Here is a 24080-nt window from a genome sequence, read left to right as displayed (position 1 = left end):
TACAGAGGCGTGTAACTCGTACACTAACATATGTCACACAATCAACGTACCTGCAGTTTGTGGTGCTTTTCCGCTTGACCTTCACCTTCAGGTTCTAAGTCATGCACATGTGCGACACCGTCTGAGGTAACATCACACAAGAAGTTGCAGTCAGGACTTCGACTCACGGAAATAACCTCGCAAGTAAGTGTAAATATTCCATCGGTTTTTAATATTTGTGAACAATATATGTGTGTGGCCCCATGGATTCAAGAGGTATTGGTAATATGCATGTATGATCGGGGTCAATTTCCTCAGGGGGACGGGCTTTCGGTGGTATTTTTTCACACTGCTTGATTGAGACGTGTGACGAGGGGTGGGTTTTGATGTCAATAAGGTACATTGCTATTTAATTCAAGGAGGTTCTGCTAGCTGTATGTGTTGCCACTGAGGCATGATGGACAAAGCGGACATCCAAGTAGCCATGCCAAGTACCTTTGGTATCTCATCCAGTGAATGAGGACACCATCGGGCTTTACTTTTAAAGGCATCACAACAGTAGGAACCCAAATATTAAGCACTGTCATGAAGACATTTTCTTTTACGATATCTTAATCGTGTGGGGGTGATTCGGAAAATACAATGAATATCATCATTTATGTGATTTTCAATAAGCAGAGTATTTGTTTGCATAATATATGAATCCTCTCTTTGTATTGAGTGAGTGAGTGAGTTAAAGCTTAAAGGCCAAGTTCACACGGACATGAACCTATTTTTCTTGTACTTTTTCCACATTAAAAGAGTCAACCTAGTAGTGTCATGGACAAAAATATATAAATATCACAATTAAATAACATATGTTTTGCATTAAAACGATTGATATTTTTACACATTTACCAAGTGTTCTATTTTCATAGCCAAAACACCATGGCTTATGCCCCTTGCAATATGACGTCATTGGTGCCAATTGATTAACATTATGACGTCATCATGCTATGTTAGAGCCGCTTCATGTGGTGTAGGTACAGGTGTGTGATTCTAACGTCTCAGATGCCAGCCAGCATATTGTTATGCTGAGTCACCACTGCGCCGTAGTGTGTCGTAGGTCATGTTGTTTTACCGCAAACTGGTACTTGATATCTTTTGCGTTGAGAATAGACAGGACCCAGTTGAATTGGCACCAATTACGTCATAATCTAAGGGGGATAACTCAGGCCTGTTTAGCTCGTAGAACGAAGGCCTCAAAACGGCATATCATTTTCACACTATTGTGAGCTTCCTACTTTCACTGTGAAAAAATGAGTTTATATTTTCAAACACAGATACTAACTAGTTCTAAAATTGCGTTTTGTTTAGAAAAAGAAAGAAAGTGATTTTTGCGTGTACACTTCCCCTTTAACGTCACATCGGCAATATTTCAGCCATATCGTGACGATCTTTGTATTAAGCTAAACTGGTAGTTGTTGATGATTTCGAATATGATTTACCGTTCGCATAAATCCGCCTCCGTGGTCTAATGGCAGAGCGTCCGCCCGGAGAGATCCACTGAAAGACGGTAAAAGATGGTACTTGTTGTCACTCTATCTGGGACCGCCTCCGTGGTCTAATGGCAGAGCGTCCGCCCGGAGAGATCCACTGAAAGACGGTAAAAGATGGTACTTGTTGTCACTCTATCTGGGACCGCCTCCGTGGTCTAATGGCAGAGCGTCCGCCCGGAGAGATCCACTGAAAGACGGTAAAAGATGGTACTTGTTGTCACTCTATCTGGGACCGCCTTCGTGGTCTAATGGCAGAGCGTCCGCCCGGAGAGGTCCACTGAAAGACGGTAAAAGATGGTACTTGTTGTCACTCCATCTGGGACCGCCTCCGTGGTCTAATGGCAGAGCGTCCGCCCGGAGAGATCCCCTGAAAGACGGTAAAAGATGGTACTTGTTGTCACTCCATCTGGGACCGCCTCCGTGGTCTAATGGCAGAGCGTCCGCCCGGAGAGATCCCCTGAAAGACGGTAAAAGATGGTACTTGTTGTCACTCCATCTGGGACCGCCTCCGTGGTCTAATGGCAGAGCGTCCGCCCGGAGAGATCCACTGAAAGACGGTAAAAGATGGTACTTGTTGTCACTCTATCTGGCGCTCAGCAATAAGGTGCTAAAACAAGAACTGGTCGGCTCGGAGTCAGTTTTCCGTGTCTGAGTAGGGTATTCATGTTAAACTGCCGCATGGTATCTCAATGGGATAGCACTATAAAACCGGCATTAGTGCGGACAAGTACAAGCAGACACACACTCATACATGTACATGCACGTCGCATTATAAGTACAATAATCTTGGACGCGACGTTAAACCCCATTGCTCCTGTTTCATTTGCATGATACATGATGAAATTTCGTTTGCTGTGCCTGATCTCCGGGCGTTCTACACTGGCTAGCCCTGATCTCCGGGCGCGCAACACTGGCTAGCCCTGATCTCCGCACGTTCAACACTGGCTAGCCCTGATCTCCGGGCGTTCAACAATGGCTAGCCCTGATCTCCGGGCGTTCAACACTGGCTAGCCCTGATCTCCGGGCGCGCAACACTGGCTAGCCCTGATCTCCGGGCTCGCAACACTGGCTTGCCCTGATCGCCGGACGTGCAACACTGGCTAGCCCTGATCTCCGGGCGCGCAACACTGGCTTGACCTGATCTCCGGGCTAGCAACACTGGCTTGACCTGATCTCCGGGCGTGCAACACTGGCTAGCCCTGATCTCCGGGCGCGCAACACTGGCTTGCCCTGATCTCCGGGCGTGCAACACTGGCTAGCCCTGTGAAGATGCCTGGCTAGGACTTTGGTGGGAATCCCGTATAATGATCATTGGTCTGGCAACAGCCTAACTTGTAAACATGTAAACAGTTGAAGGGTTAATGGAAAGGAAAAAGTACATGTACTACCAGCTTGAAGTAACAACAAGGGGAGGAAAAACATGTTCGTGTAAGAAAAAGGGAAAATGCATGGTCCACTAGCATCAAGGGGGTTAACACATCTTCTACATGTATCACCAGCATCAAAGGGGTAAACATGTGTTCTACATGTACTACCAGCATCAAGGGGGTTAACACGTGTTCTACATGAACAACCAGCATCAAGGGGGTAACACGTGTTCTACATGAACAACCAGTATCAAGGGGGTTAACACTTGTTCTACATGTACTACCAGCATCAAGGGGGTTAACACGTGTTCTACATGAACAACCATCATCAAGGGGGTTAACACGTGTTCTACATGAACAACCAGTATCAAGGGGGTTAACACGTGCTCTACATGAACAACCAGCATCAAGGGGGTTAACACGTGTTCTACATGAACAACCAGTATCAAGGGGGTTAACACGTGCTCTACATAAAAAACCAGCATCAAGGGGGTAACACGTGTTCTACATGAACAACCAGCATCAAGATGGTTAACACGTGCTCTATATGTACAACCGGCATCAAAGGGGTTAAGGCGTGCTCTACATGTACTACTGGCATCAAGGGGGTTAACACGTGCTCTACATGAACTACTGGCATCAAGGGGGTTAACACGTGCTCTACATGTACTACCGGCATCAAGGGGGTTAACAAGTGTTCTACATGTACTACCGACATGAAGGGGGTTAACAAGTGCTCTACATGTACTACCGGCATCAAGGGGGTTAAGACGTGCTCTACATGTACTACCGGCATCAAGGGGGGTAAGACGTGCTCTACATGTACTACCGACATGAAGGGGGTTAACACGTGCTCTACATGTACTACCGGCATCAAGGGGGTTAAGACGTGCTCTACATGTACTACCGGCATCAAGGGGGTTAAGACGTGCTCTACATGTACTACCGGCATCAAGGGGGTTAAGACGTGTTCTACATGTACTGCTAGCATCAAGGGGGTTAAGACGTGTTCTATATGTACAACCGGCATCAAGGGGGTTAACACGTGTTCTACATGTACTACCGACATGAAGGGGGTTAACACGTGTTCTACATGTACTACCGGCATCAAGGGGGTTAACACGTGCTCTTCATGTACTGCTAGCATCAAGGGGGTTAACACGTGCTTTACATGTACTGCCGGCATCAAGGGGGTTAACACGTGCTCTACATGTACTACCTGCATGAAGGGGGTTAAGACGTGTTCTACATGTACTACTGACATGAAGGGGGTTAACACGTGCTCTACATGTACTACCGGCATCAAGGGGGTTAGCACGTGCTCAAAATGTACTGCTAGCATCAAGGGGGTTAACACATGCTCTACATGTACTACTAGTATCAAGGGGGTTAAATTAAGACGTGTACTACATGTACTACCGTCATCAAGGGGGTTAACACGTGCTCTACATGAACAACCAGCATCAAGGGGGTAACACGTGTTCTACATGAACAACCAGTATCAAGGGGGTTAACACTTGTTCTACATGTACTACCAGCATCAAGGGGGTTAACACGTGTTCTACATGTACTGCTAGCACGAAGGGGGTTCACACGTGCTCTACATGTACTGCTAGCACCAAGGGGGTTCACACGTGCTCTACATGTACTGCTAGCACAAAGGGGGTTAACACGTGCTCTACATGTACTGCTAGCACCAAGAGGGTTAACACGTGCTCTAGATGCACTGCTAGTACCAAGAGGGTTCACACGTGCTCTACATGTACTGCTAGCACCAAGGGGGTTAACACGTGCTCTACATGTACTGCTAGCACCAAGGGGGTTTACACGTGCTCTACATGTACTGCTAGCACCAAGGGGGTCAACATGTGCTCTACGTGTACTGCTAGCACCAAGGGGGTTAACACGTGCTCTACTTGACTTCTGGCATCTGTAAGACTAATTAACGAAGTAGGACACAACGTTTTGAACCAGCGCTCTGGTGATTGGGAACATACCCCACGCACCTCGCAGTCGAACATCCCGAGAGCCTACAACCAGAATATCTCGTCACGACCGTCTGAATACCGCAACAATGACACGATTACTCATGAAATGCCGTTTGTTTTTAGCTATTGTACCTTTAACGTGTGCATGTAACACGCGTTCAGTCTTTATGTGTTTCTGTAGCAACACTTGGTCTTTAGAACCGACATCCACATGCAGGCTAGTTACAGGCGAGTTACAGGCTTGTTCGTGTAGCAAAAAGGGAAAATGCTGGGTCCAAATGTATACGTTGAGTTTCTTAAATGAGCATTCGTGACCAATTCGTGTTATCCCGGAACAAGCCCAATAGCGACTTGTGTCCCTCTCGTAGCCATTTTGGCGACCGGCTTCCGTCTAAACGCAAAGGGGTATAGCTAAAAGAGTTGCAACTCGTTGTTTAATGATTCACGTATATTTTTCCGCATATTATATATATTTCAGATGTAGTTTAAAGCACATCGGGACATGCGGTATTATACAGTATGACTGAACACATTTAACTGTATCTTAGGTATATTTTAGATGCAAGACATGTGCAAAAATCAGTTATTATTCTTGAGGGATTCCTTGACCGAAGAACTTGAAGTCATACGCGCATTTTGATTGGTTTGTCGTATTTTCGCACATTACTTGATAGGGGTACGAGTCTTCTTGAAGGTTACGGAAAGGGGCGAAAGGTAACGAATGCATCATGAGGAATGTCTGTTGAGAACTACCTCAGTAGTGACAGTGATGTTCGTCGTGATACAGTCACATCAAGCCAGGACGTCAAAATGGCCGACACGATCAACGTGACAGGAGAGATTTCCGAAGTGATAAATATATCTGCGGCAAGTACAAGTGATAGTCATGGATCAATTGGCCGATCACTGAAAGGTGATTATAACGATATCGTCATGTCAAGACTACAGACTCATGGAAAACGTATGGACGTTAATATTTGCCGTTATACCGTTATACGTCACTATATGACTGAGATGCTGCCGATGTGACGTTAACTAGTAACTCACTCACTCATACAGTTATGGAAAAGCCGCATATCGTGTAAACTCCACGTTAAAAAGATATTTTAGATTACGTACCATCCACCCATCAAAGACTCAAATCAGTCATAATCCATTTGTTGTTTATATTACTGGCTTCATCCTTTTGTTTATATTACAGGCTTCACCGGCCAACATGTTTTACCCGTCCGTGTACATAACAGACTTCTCCACTCCAGTGTAACTGCATCTTAACCCTACTCAACTGTGTAAACACTGCCTCCTATCCTGTATATATACTTGTCAACCATACTCTGTATATCATTTGTTTGATAACGGTGTTAGAACCTACACCGAAACGTCGCTCCTAATTGTAATAAAGAAGTTGTTGATCCATATACCTTATCCTTACTTAGTACTCCAACTTCTAAATGTCTCTCAAAGACTTTATGCTAGATTTTGTTGTAAATAACACGTCGTATTCTTCTTTTTCGTAGAAGTCGTCGGTGTAACGGGTACCGGTAATCCCAAGAGAGCATTGCTATCCTGTTTGGAGCCTAACAAAAAACAAACGCTGAAAACTAAATTCACTCACTTTTTTTGTATGATTTGTTTAGGAGGGATACAGCATGGCGTCCACCTACAGCATCCATTCCGGTGATGCCAGAACTCTGGGCATGGCGGATTTCTTTGTGTGTGGAGCATCTCTCATCTGTGCACTTGGTATAGGATTGGTATTCGCCATAAAGAGCAGGAAAAGTGATGACCCGTCAGAATTCCTTGTCGCCGGAAGAAGTATGGGCGTGCTTCCGGTAACCTTGTCCCTGGTTGTCACGTTCATTTCCGCCTTGACCTTACTAGGATTACCAGCTGAAATCTACAACTATAACACCATGTTCTGGTGGTTGGCCCTGGGCATGATGGTCGCAGTAGCGGGCTCGGCGCATGTCTTCAACCCTGTCCTTCACAACCTTGGTATCACAAGCGCTTACGAGGTAAATATCAACCGTCAGTGCAAGAGAATAACCAGCATAGATTGTCTGCCAAAACAGATTCCACTTGGCGTAAAGGGAAAATAGCTGTGGCTATTATATGAATGGACCAATGACACCAGGTGTTCGCGAAAAGGTTAAGCACGACCTGGCCTTCCGGTAGCACTCGCCATCCATACAATTTGCAAACCACCGTAAGTATGTATCGCCTGACGCAGCACAGCAGAACTCTGCCATGCGACGTCAGCCTGTAAACACATGCAATATTTCGGTACAGTGTGGTAGACCAAAAAATTACCAATTATGTTTTTTTCATGATTCATGTTGTAATTAAATAGTATATCTATCTAAAATATTTAAACGATACTATATCAAGTGAAATGGCTTAATGCCGGAACTACTTTCAGTCCGTCCAATTGACACTTTTATTTTAACAGATCAGTGAGGTCATGTATTCTAACCATTGCTACGTCGCCGCCAATAGCTGCAAGATTGCTGATTCGACGTTAACGATAATCACTCACTCACTCCACTGCTGTTATAGTAGAGTAGTGGGCTGTTATCTAAAGATGAATATCAATCAGATCTGTGCTGCATTTCCTGGGGTGGATGTTCTTGACGAAGAAGGTGAATTGTTTCCGTTTCAGTACATAGAAATGCGATTTGGGGCGGCTATGAGACTACTGGTGTCTTTCTGCTGGTTGTTTCAAACAGTAAGTTGTGATTACTGAACGTTACATTAATAGCTGACCTTGCTGACTTGTCATGCATGTATTTGATGGCATTTCGTGTTGATGGTAACACGTGAAAGCAGAGCATATACCGTGTTCAGGTTTCATGTAGTACCTAAAGGGGCCAGCCATTTGATACTCGGAAGGGAGGAGGTGGGTGTGGGTGTGGGTGTAGGTGTGGGGTGGGTGTGGGTTGGGTGTGGGGTGGGTGTGGGGTGGGTGTTGGGTGGGTGTGGGTGTGGGTGTGGGGTGGGTGTGGGTGTGGGTGTGGGTGTGGGTGTGGGGTGGGTGTGGGGTGGGTGTGGGTGTGGGTGTGGGTGATATTTTACAAACGGTTTGAAGCATAACTATTTATGGGGGGACCAATAACCCCACCCCCACCCACCCACCCCACCCCCCAGATTATCACATTATCGTTCCCAAATCCACTGCTTGTAGTTTCGAAAGATCCCTGGAGTGAGGATAGCGTTGACAAATGTTGGCGAATATATGTTTAACTTTATTTTCAGATATTCTATTTAGGGACTGTTCTCTACGCTCCGTCACTTGCGTTGAAGACATGTGAGTAGCCATGATTATGAGAGAAGAGAGAGACACTCTCTATCTCAATTGATAACTCATACCGTCTCCATCTCAAATGATAACTCATACCGTCGCCATCTCAATTGATTACTCATACCGTCTCTATTTCAATTGATAACTCATACCGTCGCCATCTCAATTGATAACTTATTCCGTCTCTATTTCAATTGATAACTCATACCGTCTCCATCTCAATTGATAACTTATTCCGTCTCTATTTCAATTGATAACTCATACCGTCTCCATCTCAATTGATAGCTCATACCGTCTCCATCTCAATTGATAACTTATTCCGTCTCTATTTCAATTGATAACTCATACCGTCTCCATCTCAATTGATAGCTCATACCGTCTCCATCTCAATTGATAACTCATACCGTCTCCATCTCAATTGATAACTCATACCGTCTCCATCTCAACTGATAGCTCATACCGTCGCCATCTCAATTGATAACTCATACCGTCTCTATCTCAATTGATAACTCATACCGTCTCCATCTCAACTGATAGCTCATACCGTCGCCATCTCAATTGATAACTCATACCGTCTCTATTTCAATTGATAACTCATACCGTCTCCATCTCAACTGATAGCTCATACCGTATCTCTCTCAATTTATGACTCATACCGTCGCCATCTCAACTGATAACTCATACCGTATCTCTCTCAATTTATGACTCATACCGTCTCCATCTCAACTGATAGCTCATACCGTCTCCATCTCAATTGATAACTCATACCGTCGCCATCTCAATTGATAACTCATACCGTCTCCATCTCAATTGATAACTCATACCGTCTCCATCTCAATTGATAACTCATACCGTCGCCATCTCAATTGATAACTCATACCGTCGCCATCTCAATTGATAACTCATACCGTCTCCATCTCAATTGATAACTCATACCGTCTCCATCTCAAATGATAACTCATACCGTCTCTATTTCAATTGATAACTCATACCGTCTCTATTTCAATTGATAACTTCTACCGTCTCCATCCCAACTGATAGCTCATACCGTCTCCATTGTCAGCAATAATATGCAAATATTCATATTCCTGCGATTACTTTTTAGTGAGAAATACGCATAATGTCGGAAAGCGCACGTAAAATCTCCATTTCATCCTCATCATCTATTTCAGTTTCAGGTTTGGACATGTGGGTGTCAATATTGTCTGTAGGGGTCCTGGTCACGCTCTACACGTCAGTGGTAAGATACGCCGCATGCACGTGTACGTGTGCACATGTATTGATAGGTATGTATGCGTTGGTACGCATGCATATATAATAAATGTATGTACGTGAATGTGTGTATGCACGTGAATGTTCGTGTGGCCATACTGAAAACCCGGGTTCGATTCCCCACATTGGGACAATGTGTGAAGCCCATTTTTGGTGTTCCCATCCGTGATATTCCTGGAATATTGCTAAACGCGGCGTAAAACCATACTCTTTGTGAGTACGTTCATGCTACTTTAGTGTCTGTAGGAGTTATGTTGTCCGTTTAATTTTCTGTTATAACACAAGTATTAGTTACACGTGCAGGAAAAGGCTTAATATCTAAAGAACAAAATCCTGGTTCTGATAATGAGGATTATGGTTTGGAATTCGAATTCCAGATGAGCGGATCCTGTTACGGTTGCCTGTAATGGGAGAGCTGTTGAAGGCGACATCGGTTGAAGACACGTGTCTGGTGCCGGGTCAGAGTCTTCCTTGGGTGCGGGGCAATGCATCTAACAAGAGTATAGACTAGCATCAGGGACTGTTGGAACGGGGGACAGTACATGAGAGCATGTTCTTACGTAACCATGGCAATGAACATTTGTTTACCAGCCATTTCTTCATGTCAACTGTATGTGTGTTTACACTTTCACTTCCGCTAGACCCGTGAATATCCGGGGTAGAATAGATCTTCAGCAACAGATGCTTGCCGTAAAAGGTGACTATACTTGTTGTAAGAGGCCACTAACGGGGATCGAGTGGTCAGGCTCGTTGACTTGGTTGATGCATGTCATTGTATCCCAATTGCGTGAATCGATGCTCATTTTGTCAATCACAGGATTGTCTGGTCCAGACTCGATTATTTACAGACCGCCGTCATATAGCTGGAATACTGCTGAGGGCGGCGCTAAATAACAAAAAACAAACAAACAAACAAAACACTTTCGCTTGCACTCATCAGTGACACTGGTGTGACGTGTGCAGCCTCCATCAGTAAGTAGTGTGTGTGTTTCAGGGAGGGATGAAGGCTGTTCTGTGGACCGACAGTTTCCAGGCAGTCATCATCCTGGTCGGCCTTCTGTCTGTTGTGATACAAGGGTCGATCGTCATTGGAGGATTCGGAAGGGCGTGGGAGATTGCCTCGGAACACTCCAGGATAAACTTCCAAGAGTAAATAATCCGGTGATTTCTAAGTGTTCAGAACCAAGTAGATATTCCTTCAGAACAACAGCCGCCGTAGTACACAACTTCCAAATAGAGGTTTTCGATTCACTAAAAATAATTATTCTTCCCTAATTGGATGGTGCATGTGCTGGATCAAGCAAATATAGCTCTCTGTGTACGGATGTTAGGGTCAGGGTCAGGGTCAGGGTCAGGGTTAGGGTTAGGGTTAGGATTAGGGTCAGGGTTAGGGTTAGGGTTAGGGTTAGGGTCCGGGTTAGGGTTAGGGTTAGGGTTAGGGTTAGGGTTAGGGTCAGGGTCAGGGTCAGGGTCAGGGTTAGGGTTAGGTTAGGGTTAGGGTTAGGGTCAGGGTCAGGGTTAGGGTTAGGGTTAGGGTTAGGGTTTTATGAATCTTGGCATTCCAATACACATTAAGAATGGACAAAGCCATGATTTCGTGATACGTGGTGTCAGCAGATGCTACGCCCAGTTAACACCCCCGCCTTATATGTTGTATTATTTGTACCAATTTATTTTACCAAGCGTTAAAAAAGTAGTGATGCTTACGTATAACGCTTATGCTATGCAAGGCCTTCTCAGTGGGAACAACCACAAGCTTGTCATGTACAATAGCCAGACTGTGGATGACAGTTGGCTGGGACAGAACGGATTTATTCCAATTCTGTATATTTTGTTCAATTTGTCCATTCTACCGATGTATACATCACGCACTGAGTTAACCCAGTCTGCTAGACATTTGGCAAGTTCGTCTCACCTACTTGCCCCTGTTTTTTGGCACTTACCTTGCGAGCATCCACAGTGATTGTAAAGTTGTGATCCCAATAGGTAGCAGGTTATTCGCGATATTTGGGCCCAGAATTGAATAACTGACTAAAGTTATTGTCAACAATAGAGCCATCCCCTGTATGCGTCTTGGCAACCACTAGTAGTTAAATTTAAATCATGAGCTGTGAAGTAACATGTTCCAAATATATTCCATTTTTCATTAGTCAGAATGTATGTTTCTTGAACGATTCCCTTCAAACCTGCACGAACTCTTGCTGTTGTTGCAGATTCACCGTTGACCCCCGCACCCGCCTGTCCTTCTGGTCGGTGGTGGTCGGTGGAGGCATCACGTGGATGGCCTACTACTCTGTGAACCAGTGCCAGATACAGCGTGTGTTTGCCTGCCCTTCACTCAGGAAAGCACAAATGTAGGACATAAACTGTTGATAGTCCAAAGGGAATTAAACGTATGTTTTAGTAGTCTGGTACGGGAGATGTTTGGACCCAAAACGAGAGAGAAGGGGGAATAGGTATTGCGTGACTTGATGTCCTGCGGGAGCATCTCTGGGGTGGAGGACAAGAAGACTCTGCTTCACACTGCTTCACACTGCTTCACACTGCTTCACACTGCCTCCTATTACGGGGAGTCCGGCCAATGTGGTCAATCATTCCTCCTAAAAAACGGAGTAGGATCAATGTGGTCAATCAGTGCCTGCTACTACGGGGAGTCCGACCAATGTGGTCAATCACTGCCTGCTACTACGGGGAGTCCGGCCAATGGGTCAATCATTGCCTGCTACTACGGGAAGTCCGACCAATGTAGTCAATCATTGCCTGCTACTACGGGGAGTCAGACCAATGTGGTCAATCATTGCCTGCTACTACGGGAAATCCGACCAGTGTGGTTTATCATTGCCTGCTACTACGGGAAGTCCGGCCAATGTGGTCAATCATTGCCTGCTACTACGGGAAATCCGACCAATGTGGTCAATCATTGCCTGCTACTACGGGAAGTCCGACAAATGTGGTCAATCATTGCCTGCTACTACGGGGAGTCCGGCCTATGTGGTCAATCATTGCCCGCTACTACGGAGAGTCCTGCCAATATGGTCAATCATTGCCCGCTACTACGGGGAGTCCGGCCTATGTGGTCAATCCAGTGATTGACAACGTGAGCGGGCTACGCAATAGGGATACGACGACATGCATCAACCACGTCAGCGAGCCTGACCACCCGATCCCGTTAGTCGCACGTAAGGCAACACGTAAACGTGTATATATGATAACAAGTAACATATATATACGGCAACAAGTAAACACGTGTAAAAGATACCATAAAGATGTATTTTCGGTAACATGTTTATTAGGTAACATGCAAACATGAATATATGGTCGTCATTCTGTGTAATATATTTACAGTGCAATGTGGCTGTTGTCGTCATTCTGTGTAATATATTTACAGTGCAATGTGGCTTTTGTGGTCATTCTGTGTAATATATTTATAGTGAAATGTGGCTGTTGTCGTCATTCTGTGTTGTATATTTACATTGAAATGTGGCTGTTGTCGTCAGTCTGTGTTGTATATTTATAGTGCAATGTGTGTGTTGTCGTCATTCTGTGTTGTATATTTACATTGAAATGTGGCTGTTGTCGTCAGTCTGTGTTGTATATTTACAGTGAAATGTGGCTGTTGTCGTCAGTCTGTGTTGTATATTTACAGTGAAATGTGGCTGTTGTCGTCAGTCTGTGTTGTATATTTACAGTGAAATGTGGCTGTTGTCGTCAGTGTGTGTTGTATATTTATAGTGCAATGTGGCTGTTGTCGTCAGTCTGTGTTGTATATTTATAGTGCAATGTGGCTGAACGGCCTGGGGCTGGCTGTTGTCGTCAGTCTGTGTTGCATGATCGGAGTGCTTCTGTTCGCTTTCTACGAGGGATGTGACCCACTACAGTTAAACCTGATCGGCGAAACAGACGAGGTGAGGACGTATAACGCTTCTGTACTCCCCTGTTAGCTGATGTGTATCAGATGAGGAATGGTCAGAAAGCCCTGGGCGTCATCAATGTTAACTGTTTAATTTGGTTTTACTTCTTCGACTTAATTTGGCATCGCCAAATGTCTTGTCACTCGAACTATTGACATGAACTGATGCATATTGGATTGAAGCTGTCGGTTCCATCTTAAATAAGAGGTATATATTATGCAGGTAGACTTCCTCAAATTTCAAAACACTTAGGTTGACCTCCTACTTTTCACTCGGTGAAGTCACTTCAAAAACAGCGCATGAATACACTATTGGAGTGAACCTCCCAATATATTAGGTTAATCATATGGTGGAAACTTATTCGCAGTCGTGTTTGTCTGTATAACATCTGGAAAGACCCATTTAAACATATTGTGAATGTACACAGTGTTTGCATTTACCGAGCAGAGACTGCCTCGAGGTATAGGGCTACAAGTAGTTCCTACTTGGTGATCTCATTTGCGTATATTTGAAAAAAAGCGTTCAGAAATACGATGATTGTGTGTTTCCAACTGGATAATAACTGAATTTATACAAACTTGATACGTAAAACCCCACACTATTATACACAGGTGCTAGGACACCATGGACCATTTCCATGACAACTTTGTGGTTGAATGATTATGTTTCGCTTTACTGCAGGGAAACAAAATGCATCGTCGAGGTCTTATTTTGCTAATGTGCAGCGATGGCTAAACATATTAGTTAAAAAACCAGATATAGTCAACACGTCGATGAAATAACAGAGAATACACCAGGTATTCACGAACAGATGCCATGTGTGTTCATGAACCGACGTCATGACACGCTAATCTTGTTTGTTCATGAACCAATATCTTGACACGCTAGTCTTGTTTGTTCATGAACCAATATCATGACACGCTAGTGTCGTTTGTTCATGAACCAATATCATGACACGCTAGTGTCGTTTGTTCATGAACCAATATCATGACACGCTAGTGTCGTTTGTTCATGAACCAATATCTTGACACGCTAGTCTAGTTTGTTCATGAACCAATATCATGACACGCTAGTGTCGTTTGTTCATGAACCAATATCATGACACGCTAGTGTCGTTTGTTCATGAACCAATATCATGGCACGCTAGTCTTGTTTGTTCATGAACCAATATCATGACACGCTAGTGTCGTTTGTTCATGAACCAATATCATGACACGCTAGTGTCGTTTGTTCATGAACCAATACCGTGACACGCTAGTGTCGTTTGTTCATGAACCAATATCATGACACGCTAGTGTCGTTTGTTCATGAACCAATACCGTGACACGCTAGTGTCGTTTGTTCATGAACCAATATCATGACACGCTAGTGTCGTTTGTTCATGAACCAATATCATGACACGCTAGTGTCGTTTGTTCATGAACCAATATCATGACACGCTAGTGTCGTTTGTTCATGAACCAATATCATGACACGCTAGTGTCGTTTGTTCATGAACCAATATCATGACACGCTAGTGTCGTTTGTTCATGTACCAGTGTCATGACGTGCTAGTGTCGTTTGTTCATGTGCCAGTGTCATGACACGCTAGTGTCGTTTGTTCATGTACCAGTGTCATGACGTGCTAGTGTCGTTTGTTCATGTACCAGTGTCATGACGTGCTAGTGTCGTTTGTTCATGTACCAGTGTCATGACGTGCTAGTGTCGTTTGTTCATGTACCAGTGTCATGACGTGCTAGTGTCGTTTGTTCATGTACCAGTGTCATGACGTGCTAGTGTCGTTTGTTCATGTACCAGTGTCATGACGTGCTAGTGTCGTTTGTTCATGTACCAGTGTCATGACGTGCTAGTGTCGTTTGTTCGTGTACCAATACCATGACACGCTAGTGTCGTTTGTTCATGAACCAATGTCATGACACGCTAGTGTCGTTTGTTCATGTACCAGTGTCATGACGTGCTAGTGTCGTTTGTTCATGAACCAATGTCATGACAAGCTTGTATCGTGCGTTCATGCACCCATGACATGCCGGCTGACTGATAAGATTAAGTGAATATGCATCTTGTTTACATTTCACCTTCAACCTGATCTTCTGTGGTCTAAAGATTAATTGAAAAACAATGAACAATTATTAGCACACATTTCACTTGGATTGTTCATGTGTTTCAGCTGGTTCCTCTGTACGTGATGGACATCCTGGGGCACCTGCCTGGTCTGCCTGGAATCTTCCTGTCCTGCATCTTCAGTGGCTGTCTCAGGTAAACTATCATGCCATTCCGTTACGTCAGCACTCCGTACATTAACTCATACCCAGAGTGGCCTTACTCCACATCCCGTCTTTACCCTGGCAGTTAACGAGATGTTGATCCTGACCGCCGTCGTCTTGTCGTTGCAGCACCCTGTCCTCCGGCATCAACGCCCTGTCCGGGGTGCTTCTCCAGGACTTCATCAGACCCCACTGCGCCCTCAACATCAGCAGCTTCACGGCGACCGTCATCACGAAGGTGTCAGGTTGGCAACATATAGCAGTGTGTTACACAGGTCGCATCTTCACGACGTTACTATGAAGGAATTGTATCTGTGCTATCTTATAGGAACATAGTCTTCCAGTAGTCCAGTATATGAACAAGATATTACCAGTAGGTCATATGATGTATATGAACATGGTATTACCAATAGGTCATATGTTGTATATGAACATGGTATTACCAGTAGGTCATATGTTGTGTATGAACATGGTATTACCAGTAGGTCATATGTTGTATATGAACATGGTATTACCAGTAGGTCATATGTTGTATATGAACATGATATTACCAGTAGGTCATATGTTGTATATGAACATGGTATTATCAGTAGGTCATATGTTGTATATGAACAAGATATTACCAGTAGGTCATATGTTGTATATGAACATGGTATTACCAATAGGTCATATGTTGTATATGAACATGGTATTACCAGTAGGTCATATGTTGTGTATGAACATGGTATTACCAGTAGGGCATATGTTGTATATGAACATGGTATTACCAGTAGGTCATATGTTGTATATGAACATGATATTACCAGTAGGTCATATGTTGTATATGAACATGGTTTGACCAGTAGGTCATATGTTGTATATGAACATGGTATTACCAGTAGGTCATATGTTGTGTATGAACATTGTATCATTTTTTATGATATATTTTACATGAAACAGTGAGCTTATAAATAGTCTTTCACTCCTACGTATACGTTTGTAAATATAGCAACAACATCAACAAATGATCGTATCCACAACAGCAACACGTACACATGTACACGGTAGAAACAAGTACGCAAGTTGAAACAGGTAGCACCAAGCATGCATATAAACAGGTAGCAGAAAGCATGCATATAAACAGTAGCTGCAAGCATGCATATAAACAATACCAGCAAGCATGCATATAAACAATACCAGCAAGCATGCATATAAACAGTAGCAGTAGGCACGCATATAAACAGTAGCAGCAAACATGCATATAAACAGTAGCAGCAGTAGCAGCAAGAATGCATATAAACAGTAGCAGCAAGCATGCATATAAACAGTACCGGCAAGCATGCATATAAACAGTAGTAGCAAGCATGCATATAAACAGTACCAGCAAGCATGCATATAAGCAGCAGCAACAAGCATGCATATAAACAGTAGGAGCAAGCCTGCATAAGAACAGTACCAGCAATTATGCATATAAACAGTAGCAGCAAACATGCATATAAACAGTAGCAGCAAACATGCATATAAACAGTAGCAGCAAACATGCATATAAACAGTAGCAGCAGTAGCAGCAGTAGCGGCAAACATGCATATAAAAAGTAGCAGCAAGCATGCATATAAACAGTACCCGCAAGCATGCATATAAAAAGCACCAGCAAGCATGCATATAAACAGTAGCAGCACGCATGCATATAAACACTCGCAGCATGCATTCATATAAACAGTACCAGCAAGCATGCAAAAAGTGAGTGAGTGAGAATAGTTTTACTCCGCTTTAAGTAATTCTCCTTAACAAGCACGGTGGTTAATTCGAGAAATGGTCTTCACACATTGAACCCATGTGGAGAATCGAACCTGGGTCTTCGGCGTGACGTTCGAACGATTTCACCACTGCCCAAGCATGCGTAAAACATACGTATAAACAATAGCAGCAAACGTGCATATAAACTATCAGCAAGCATGCATATGAACAGTATCAGCAAGCATGCATATAAACTGTAGCAAAACGAATGCATATAAACATCCATGAAGAATGCATGTAAACAGTTGCAACAATCGTTCTGAAACGACACAGTTATCGCCTTGTGACAGCACTGAGGCAGCAACATTAGGACCTCCTGCCCACGTCACAAACAAAGGATAAGTGGAGTTATTCATGATAAGGAAGTGCATGGACTGCTTGATGTAGAACTTCTATTGTACATGTACGTGTGTGAACTTGATTTATGTTTCAGCTGCCCTCTGTGGGGGGTTGTGTATCGGGCTTGCATTTGTCGCCGGCAACTTTGGGAATATGTTACAGGTTAGTGTGAGATGGTCCTTGCTAAGGTCACACGGCTGCTGTGTCACTCGCTGTAGATCGCTGTCACCCGATCCATTCAGTGCCGATGAGCCAGGTGTGACCTCTACATGTCAGTGTCATAGTACGGGGAAGCGTCGCGCGTCATGACGAGTGAGAGTGACGTGTCACATTTAGTAACTTCTTCTGAATGTACACCATTAGATTCCTGGAATGATGCTGAAAACTTGATTTAGAACCTGCGTTGTGTCATGAAGCTTGAATAACACGTAATGCTCTGGAGTATCTTAACAACAGTACTGACTAATGCAGACGCCATAAGCTGGGGCTGACGGTATGTTACTCAATACGAAAGGGAAATTCACAATATAAAAATTGAAATCATCCTCATGCCGCAAAGATTGGTACAAGGGTGGCCATCATTTTGCAACTCTCTGATATCCTGGCAGGATACACAATAAGGTTTCTCAGTTGTTCCTGGGATGCTCAACTCCCACGGCTACATGAGGTGAAGAGACGCGTTTATCTTGGCATTGTTGAAAGAAATAAGATCATCTATATATCTAAAACATAGGGTAACGTTTTATGGCATTAGGTCCTTTCTTTGATTTAACTAGAGAAGTAACAAATCTGATTCGTTACAAGAAATAGAAAGACGTATCAGCTTGGAGAAGGAGCACAATCAGTAGCCACAGGAACAGCATCTACTTGTCTCAATGTTCTCTCTCTAAAGAATTTGTCAATCAGGAAATCCGGCCAAAGTGTGTGGATATTTCAATTTTTTAGTACAGTACCTTTCAATTTAAAAAGAATTGACTGCATCCTTTAAAATTGTGATCAAGTTTTAATTTCCTAACTCCTTTCTTTCAAACAAAAGTATTATTGATTAGAGAATGTCATTTGCTTTCAATTTGTGAATGAACTGAATATTGTGACATCATCACTGCTTCATAGACGATTGTTATTGGAATAGATGTGAGATGACTTGAGACGATGCTCTAACGTGTGTGCTTTCAGCTTTCCTACATCATCATGAGTGTCTTCGACGGACCTGTGTTTGGAGTCTTCGTCCTGGGCATGTTCTTCCCTCGAGCCAATAAATGGGTGAGGATTAACTTCCGAGTTTAGGATCAGATTCATTCTATTGTTTCTGTAAATAAAGATAAAGGATCAAATGAAGTGTACAAAGGAGTGACGTCATGAAAGTTTTGACGGAAAGAAGGAATCTTTTATTGAGCCTCCAGTCTGTGATATATTTCAGCTACTTATGTCGCCGGATCAGAAGCATAGCCTGTCCCGTGCATCAATAAGTATGTGGTGTAAACACCGACATGCTTGACTTTCAAGAATAATTTGGACAACATGTCTTTAATGTCTAAAGAGAAAAAAGGTCCATGTATATCAGAAGTATGTATGTATTCCCACCGTTAGCAGCCGTAGTCATATATGGACTACATCGTGCAATATGCATGACAATGAACAGAAACAATCTATGTACCTGGAATATGATGCCACATTTATGGACTGTCACCTGCAGTTGTGAACAGAGTATCTTTCTCGCAGGGGGCTTTGTGTGGCTACATCTGCAGTCTCGTCTTCATGACGTGGATCTCTGTTGGAGCATTTTTCAATGGCGTCACCGCGCCAGTATCACACTTGTCTGTCCACGGCTGCAACTGGAACGCTACCAACTCCACCTTGCCAACAACAACTACCTTGCCCCCCACAGTGGCTTCTGACGAGTAGGTATACCACAGTCTTTGATCTATAACTCGTTCTGCAGTTATATGATCCAGTGACCAAGGGAGTGATGCTGTATGCTGATGCAGATAGAAGAAAAGCATTACGAGTTCAGATTTGTTGGTGTTTTTGATGCTCAGGAATTTCATGCGCAGTGGCAACTTTTTAAGCTCTGCTGAGGGTGAGTGGGACCTCAATGGCTACATGTCACACATGGCCTGCTAAACGAAGAATTCAGGAATAATTCCATAGTCTTTATATGTTTATCGAAAAAATGTTCATCTGTTATGTTTGATTCAGGAACACCTCCTTCGGCATCTACCAAATGTCTTTCCTGTACTACACAGCGTCCGGGGCCCTTGTCAACGTCATCCTAGGCGTGGTCGTGAGTCTCATTACAGGTACCATATCAGTGGTTGGAAACGCAAGATCTCAGGGAGCACTTTTAGATGTCCTTTAACGAAAGTTATAACATATATAATACTGTTCTAATATTTTCACATAGGATTCTCTCAGAGGTCAGGTTTATCAAACGGTTGTGAAACATTGTGCGAGCATCGGCTGAACTGGAAAGGGCATGGTTGAATTTTATTACAACTTGATTATTTTGCTTTTTTAAAAATGAAAGAAATGACCCCACTCTCCCCCACCCCGATAATATACGAAGGCTTCAGCCCCCGACCTACACGCCCTTCACGGATCCTCCCCTCATTCGTAGATTTACCCACGAGATTATTTACCCACATCACTGAATTATCTACAGTATTATTTACCGACATCACTGAATTATCTACAGTGATATTTACCAACATCACTGAATTATCTACAGTGCCATTAACCCACATCGCTGAATTATCTACAGTGATATTTACCAACATCACTGAATTATCTACAGTATTATTTACCTACATCACTGAATTATCTACAGTGAAATTTACCAACATCACTGAATTATCTATAGTGCAATTCACCAACATCACTGAATTATCTACAGTATTATTTACCCACATCACTGAATTATCTACAGTGATATTTACCTACATCACTGAATTATCTACAGTGCCATTCACCAATATCACTGAATTATCTGCAGTATTATTTACCCACATCACTGAATTATCTACAGTGATATTTACCCACATCACTGAATTATCTACAGTGATATTTACCAACATCACTGAAGTATCTACAGTGATATTTACCCACATCACTGAATTATCTACAGTGATATTTACCAACATCACTGAATTATCTACAGTGCCATTAACCCACATCGCTGAATTATCTACAGTGATATTTACCAACATCACTGAATTATCTACAGTGATATTTACCAACATCACTGAATTATCTACAGTGCCATTTACCCACATCACTGAATTATCTACAGTGATATTTACCCACATCACTGAATTATCTACAGTGATATTTACCCACATCACTGAATTATCTACAGTGCCATTAACCCACATCACTGAATTATCTACAGTGATATTTACCCACATCACTGAATTATCTACAGTGATATTTACCAACATCACTGAATTATCTACAGTGATATTTACCAACATCACTGAATTATCTATAGTGCCATTCACCAACATCACTGAATTATCTGCAGTGCCATTTACCAACATCACTGAATTATCTACAGTGATATTTACCCACATCACTGAATTATCTACAGTGATATTTACCAACATCACTGAATTATCTACAGTGATATTTACCAACATCACTGAATTACCCACAGTATTTTTTACCAACATCACTGAATTATCTACAGTGATATTTACCAACATCACTGAATTATCTACAGTGATATTTACCAACATCACTGAATTACCCACAGTATTTTTTACCAACATCACTGAATTATCTACAGTGATATTTACCAACATCACTGAATTATCTACAGTGATATTTACCAACATCACTGAATTACCCACAGTATTTTTTACCAACATCACTGAATTATCTACAGTGATATTTACCTACATCACTGAATTATCTACAGTGATATTTACCAACATCACTGAATTATCTACAGTGATATTTACCAACATCACTGAATTACCCACAGTATTTCTTACCAACATCACTGAATTATCTACAGTGATATTTACCCACATCACTGAATTATCTACAGTGATATTTACCAACATCACTGAATTATCTACAGTGATATTTACCAACATCACTGAATTACCCACAGTATTTTTTACCAACATCACTGAAATTCACATAGCGCAATTTGCGAACATCACTGAATTACCCACATCACCATTCACCAATATCACTCAATGACTCATAACACTATTTGCAAACATCGCTTAATTACGACAGCTCTATTTACCAACAACACAGAGTTACCCTGAGCGATCTTTACCAACATCACTGAACTACCTCGTCTTCCAGGTCATGGGGAACCCGTGTCAACCGACCCTGCACTGATCACCCCTGTCGTCAATACTCTGTACCGGTGCTGGCAGAAGAAACACGATGATTCGCCTGCCGTGAAAGAGGTATGTGACAGTCCCTGAACTCGGGGACATTATAAAACCTGCATCTGATTAGCTAACTTACTGACACTATTATAATATTTCATGTATTCAGATACATGTATCTTATTTACTTTGTATTATCTGAAAACAATGGGATGTAAATACAGCAAAACTCGTGACCGATCAGCTGAATGACAACTACATATTTATACATGTATCTTCTTGTCTTCACATGACCTGATATGATTCCTAGCGATGTATTACAGTCCAACGTGACATAACTCCATATTCATTACATGTTACATGTGTGCCACACACATCGATAGTAGTAATAACCTATGTTTCCTTCTCCATAGCCACACTCAAGTACGGAAATGGCTTAGTCCAAGACAAAGTGTGGCAACCAACGTTGGATTGAAGTAATGGCGTCATTAAAATATTTCAATTCAAGAACTATCCGGAGAGAACCGAGATATTTTTAAATGTTCCGTCAAAGGAAATTTAGATCTGGACCACATATTGCAACTCAACGCAGTTGATATGAAACACAAACACATTCTGGATTCCGGTTTAGAAAGACTAGTAACAGCCTTTCCCACCACCTCCCGAATATTGTTCATTATTGTTCATAAGATCTCATCGTTGGTTTGAATGGGCAATGTCCCTCGTAGTGTTGCTGGCCGTTATGACGACGTATCTCTTCCTGTCACGGAGTAGCAACAAGCCCGGAGGAAAGAGGGACCTGACATGGATCAGCAGGCGGAACCGATCTGAAAAGAGACTTTTCATAATGAAAGGAAAGTAATAAATGTAACATCTAAATTTTGTGGAAGCCTCGGTGTCGGAGTTGGTTGGATCGCTGACTTTGTGTGTCGGCGATTAAGTGCCTCACCCTGGCAGTGTGGGCTGGAATCCCGGACAGGATTCAACCCCCAAAAGTACGAGAATCTGTACTTTACAGAAGGAAGTGTTATCACAAATAAAACATTTATTACTTTTGACCACTTTGTAAATATCATTTTGTTTTCAAACCTCGTGCGAATATTCTGAAATAAAAAAAATGTTAACATAATAATTCTACATGGGTGTTTTTGTCCGCAAGTTGTGAATCTAATCTGTACTTAAGGCCAGTGTCGCCTTGTCCGGCATTATGTTGGGTGAACAATAAAATACGAAATAAATATATCACCTGTAAATAATATTATATTGAGAATATATAACATTCTGTTGTTTTCACTACATGATAACATGATAAATTATGCAACTATTGTAAGCACATACAGTGACATTCTTATGATCTGGAAGTGGTCACCGTTCCTGCCCTTCATTTTACATACTTTACCCAAATGACACAAGCATATATACTCTTCCAAATAATAAACGGCACAACTAATTAAAGACTGGGCAACTGAGCAAACATGCGATACAATATACAGGTAAACATGTGGTACAACGTACAGATAAACACGTGGTAAAATGTACAGATAAACACGTGGTTCAATGTAAAGATAAACACGTGGTACAATGTGAACATAAACACGTGGTATAATGTAAAGATACACACCTGGTACAATGTAAAGATAAACACGTGGTACAATGTGAACATAAACACGTGGTATAACGTAAAGATACACACGTGGTACAATGTGAAGATAAACACGTGGTACAATGTGAAGATAAACACGTGGTACAATGTACAGATAAACGCGTGGTACAATGTAAAGATAAGCATGTACAATATAAAGATAAACACGTGGTACAATATAAAGATAAACACGTGGTACAATATAAAGATAAACACGTGGTACAATATAATGATAAACACGTGGTACAATATAAAGATAAGCACGTGGTACAATACAAAGATAAACACGTGGTAAAATGTACAGATAAACACGTGGCACAAGATGGAGAAGATAAACATGTACCATAAACGGGAAGCAT

General features: G+C 42.5%; 1 protein-coding gene across 3 annotated transcripts; it reads left to right on the top strand.

Moving 5' to 3' along the window:
- Positions 1-23168, top strand: LOC124137319 (sodium/iodide cotransporter-like). Of its 3 annotated transcripts, XM_046503570.2 has the most exons (17): positions 7-183; positions 6074-6132; positions 6510-6887; positions 7532-7597; positions 8125-8176; positions 9343-9410; positions 10437-10591; positions 11656-11796; positions 13218-13347; positions 15521-15609; positions 15747-15862; positions 17828-17895; positions 18910-18996; positions 19456-19634; positions 19933-20033; positions 22051-22157; positions 22493-23168. In XM_046503570.2, the coding sequence occupies exons 3-17, from the start codon at positions 6522-6524 to the stop codon at positions 22517-22519; spliced, it is 1752 nt and encodes a 583-aa protein (XP_046359526.2). In that variant the 5' UTR covers positions 7-183; positions 6074-6132; positions 6510-6521; the 3' UTR covers positions 22520-23168. The 3 variants fall into 3 exon arrangements, with proteins under 3 accessions (XP_048258471.1, XP_046359526.2, XP_048258470.1); XM_048402513.1 differs by lacking the exon at positions 6074-6132 and having other exon boundaries at positions 8-183; XM_048402514.1 differs by lacking the exons at positions 6074-6132; positions 19456-19634 and having other exon boundaries at positions 1-183.
- Positions 23169-24080: the final 912 nt, after the last annotated feature.

Source organism: Haliotis rufescens, unplaced genomic scaffold, assembly GCF_023055435.1.
Source record: "Haliotis rufescens isolate VD_foot unplaced genomic scaffold, xgHalRufe1.0.p SCAF_26, whole genome shotgun sequence".
Classification (NCBI taxonomy): domain Eukaryota; kingdom Metazoa; phylum Mollusca; class Gastropoda; order Lepetellida; family Haliotidae; genus Haliotis; species Haliotis rufescens.
The sequence above is the reverse complement of the archived record's forward strand: the minus strand, read 5'-3'. Positions and strand labels throughout refer to the sequence as shown.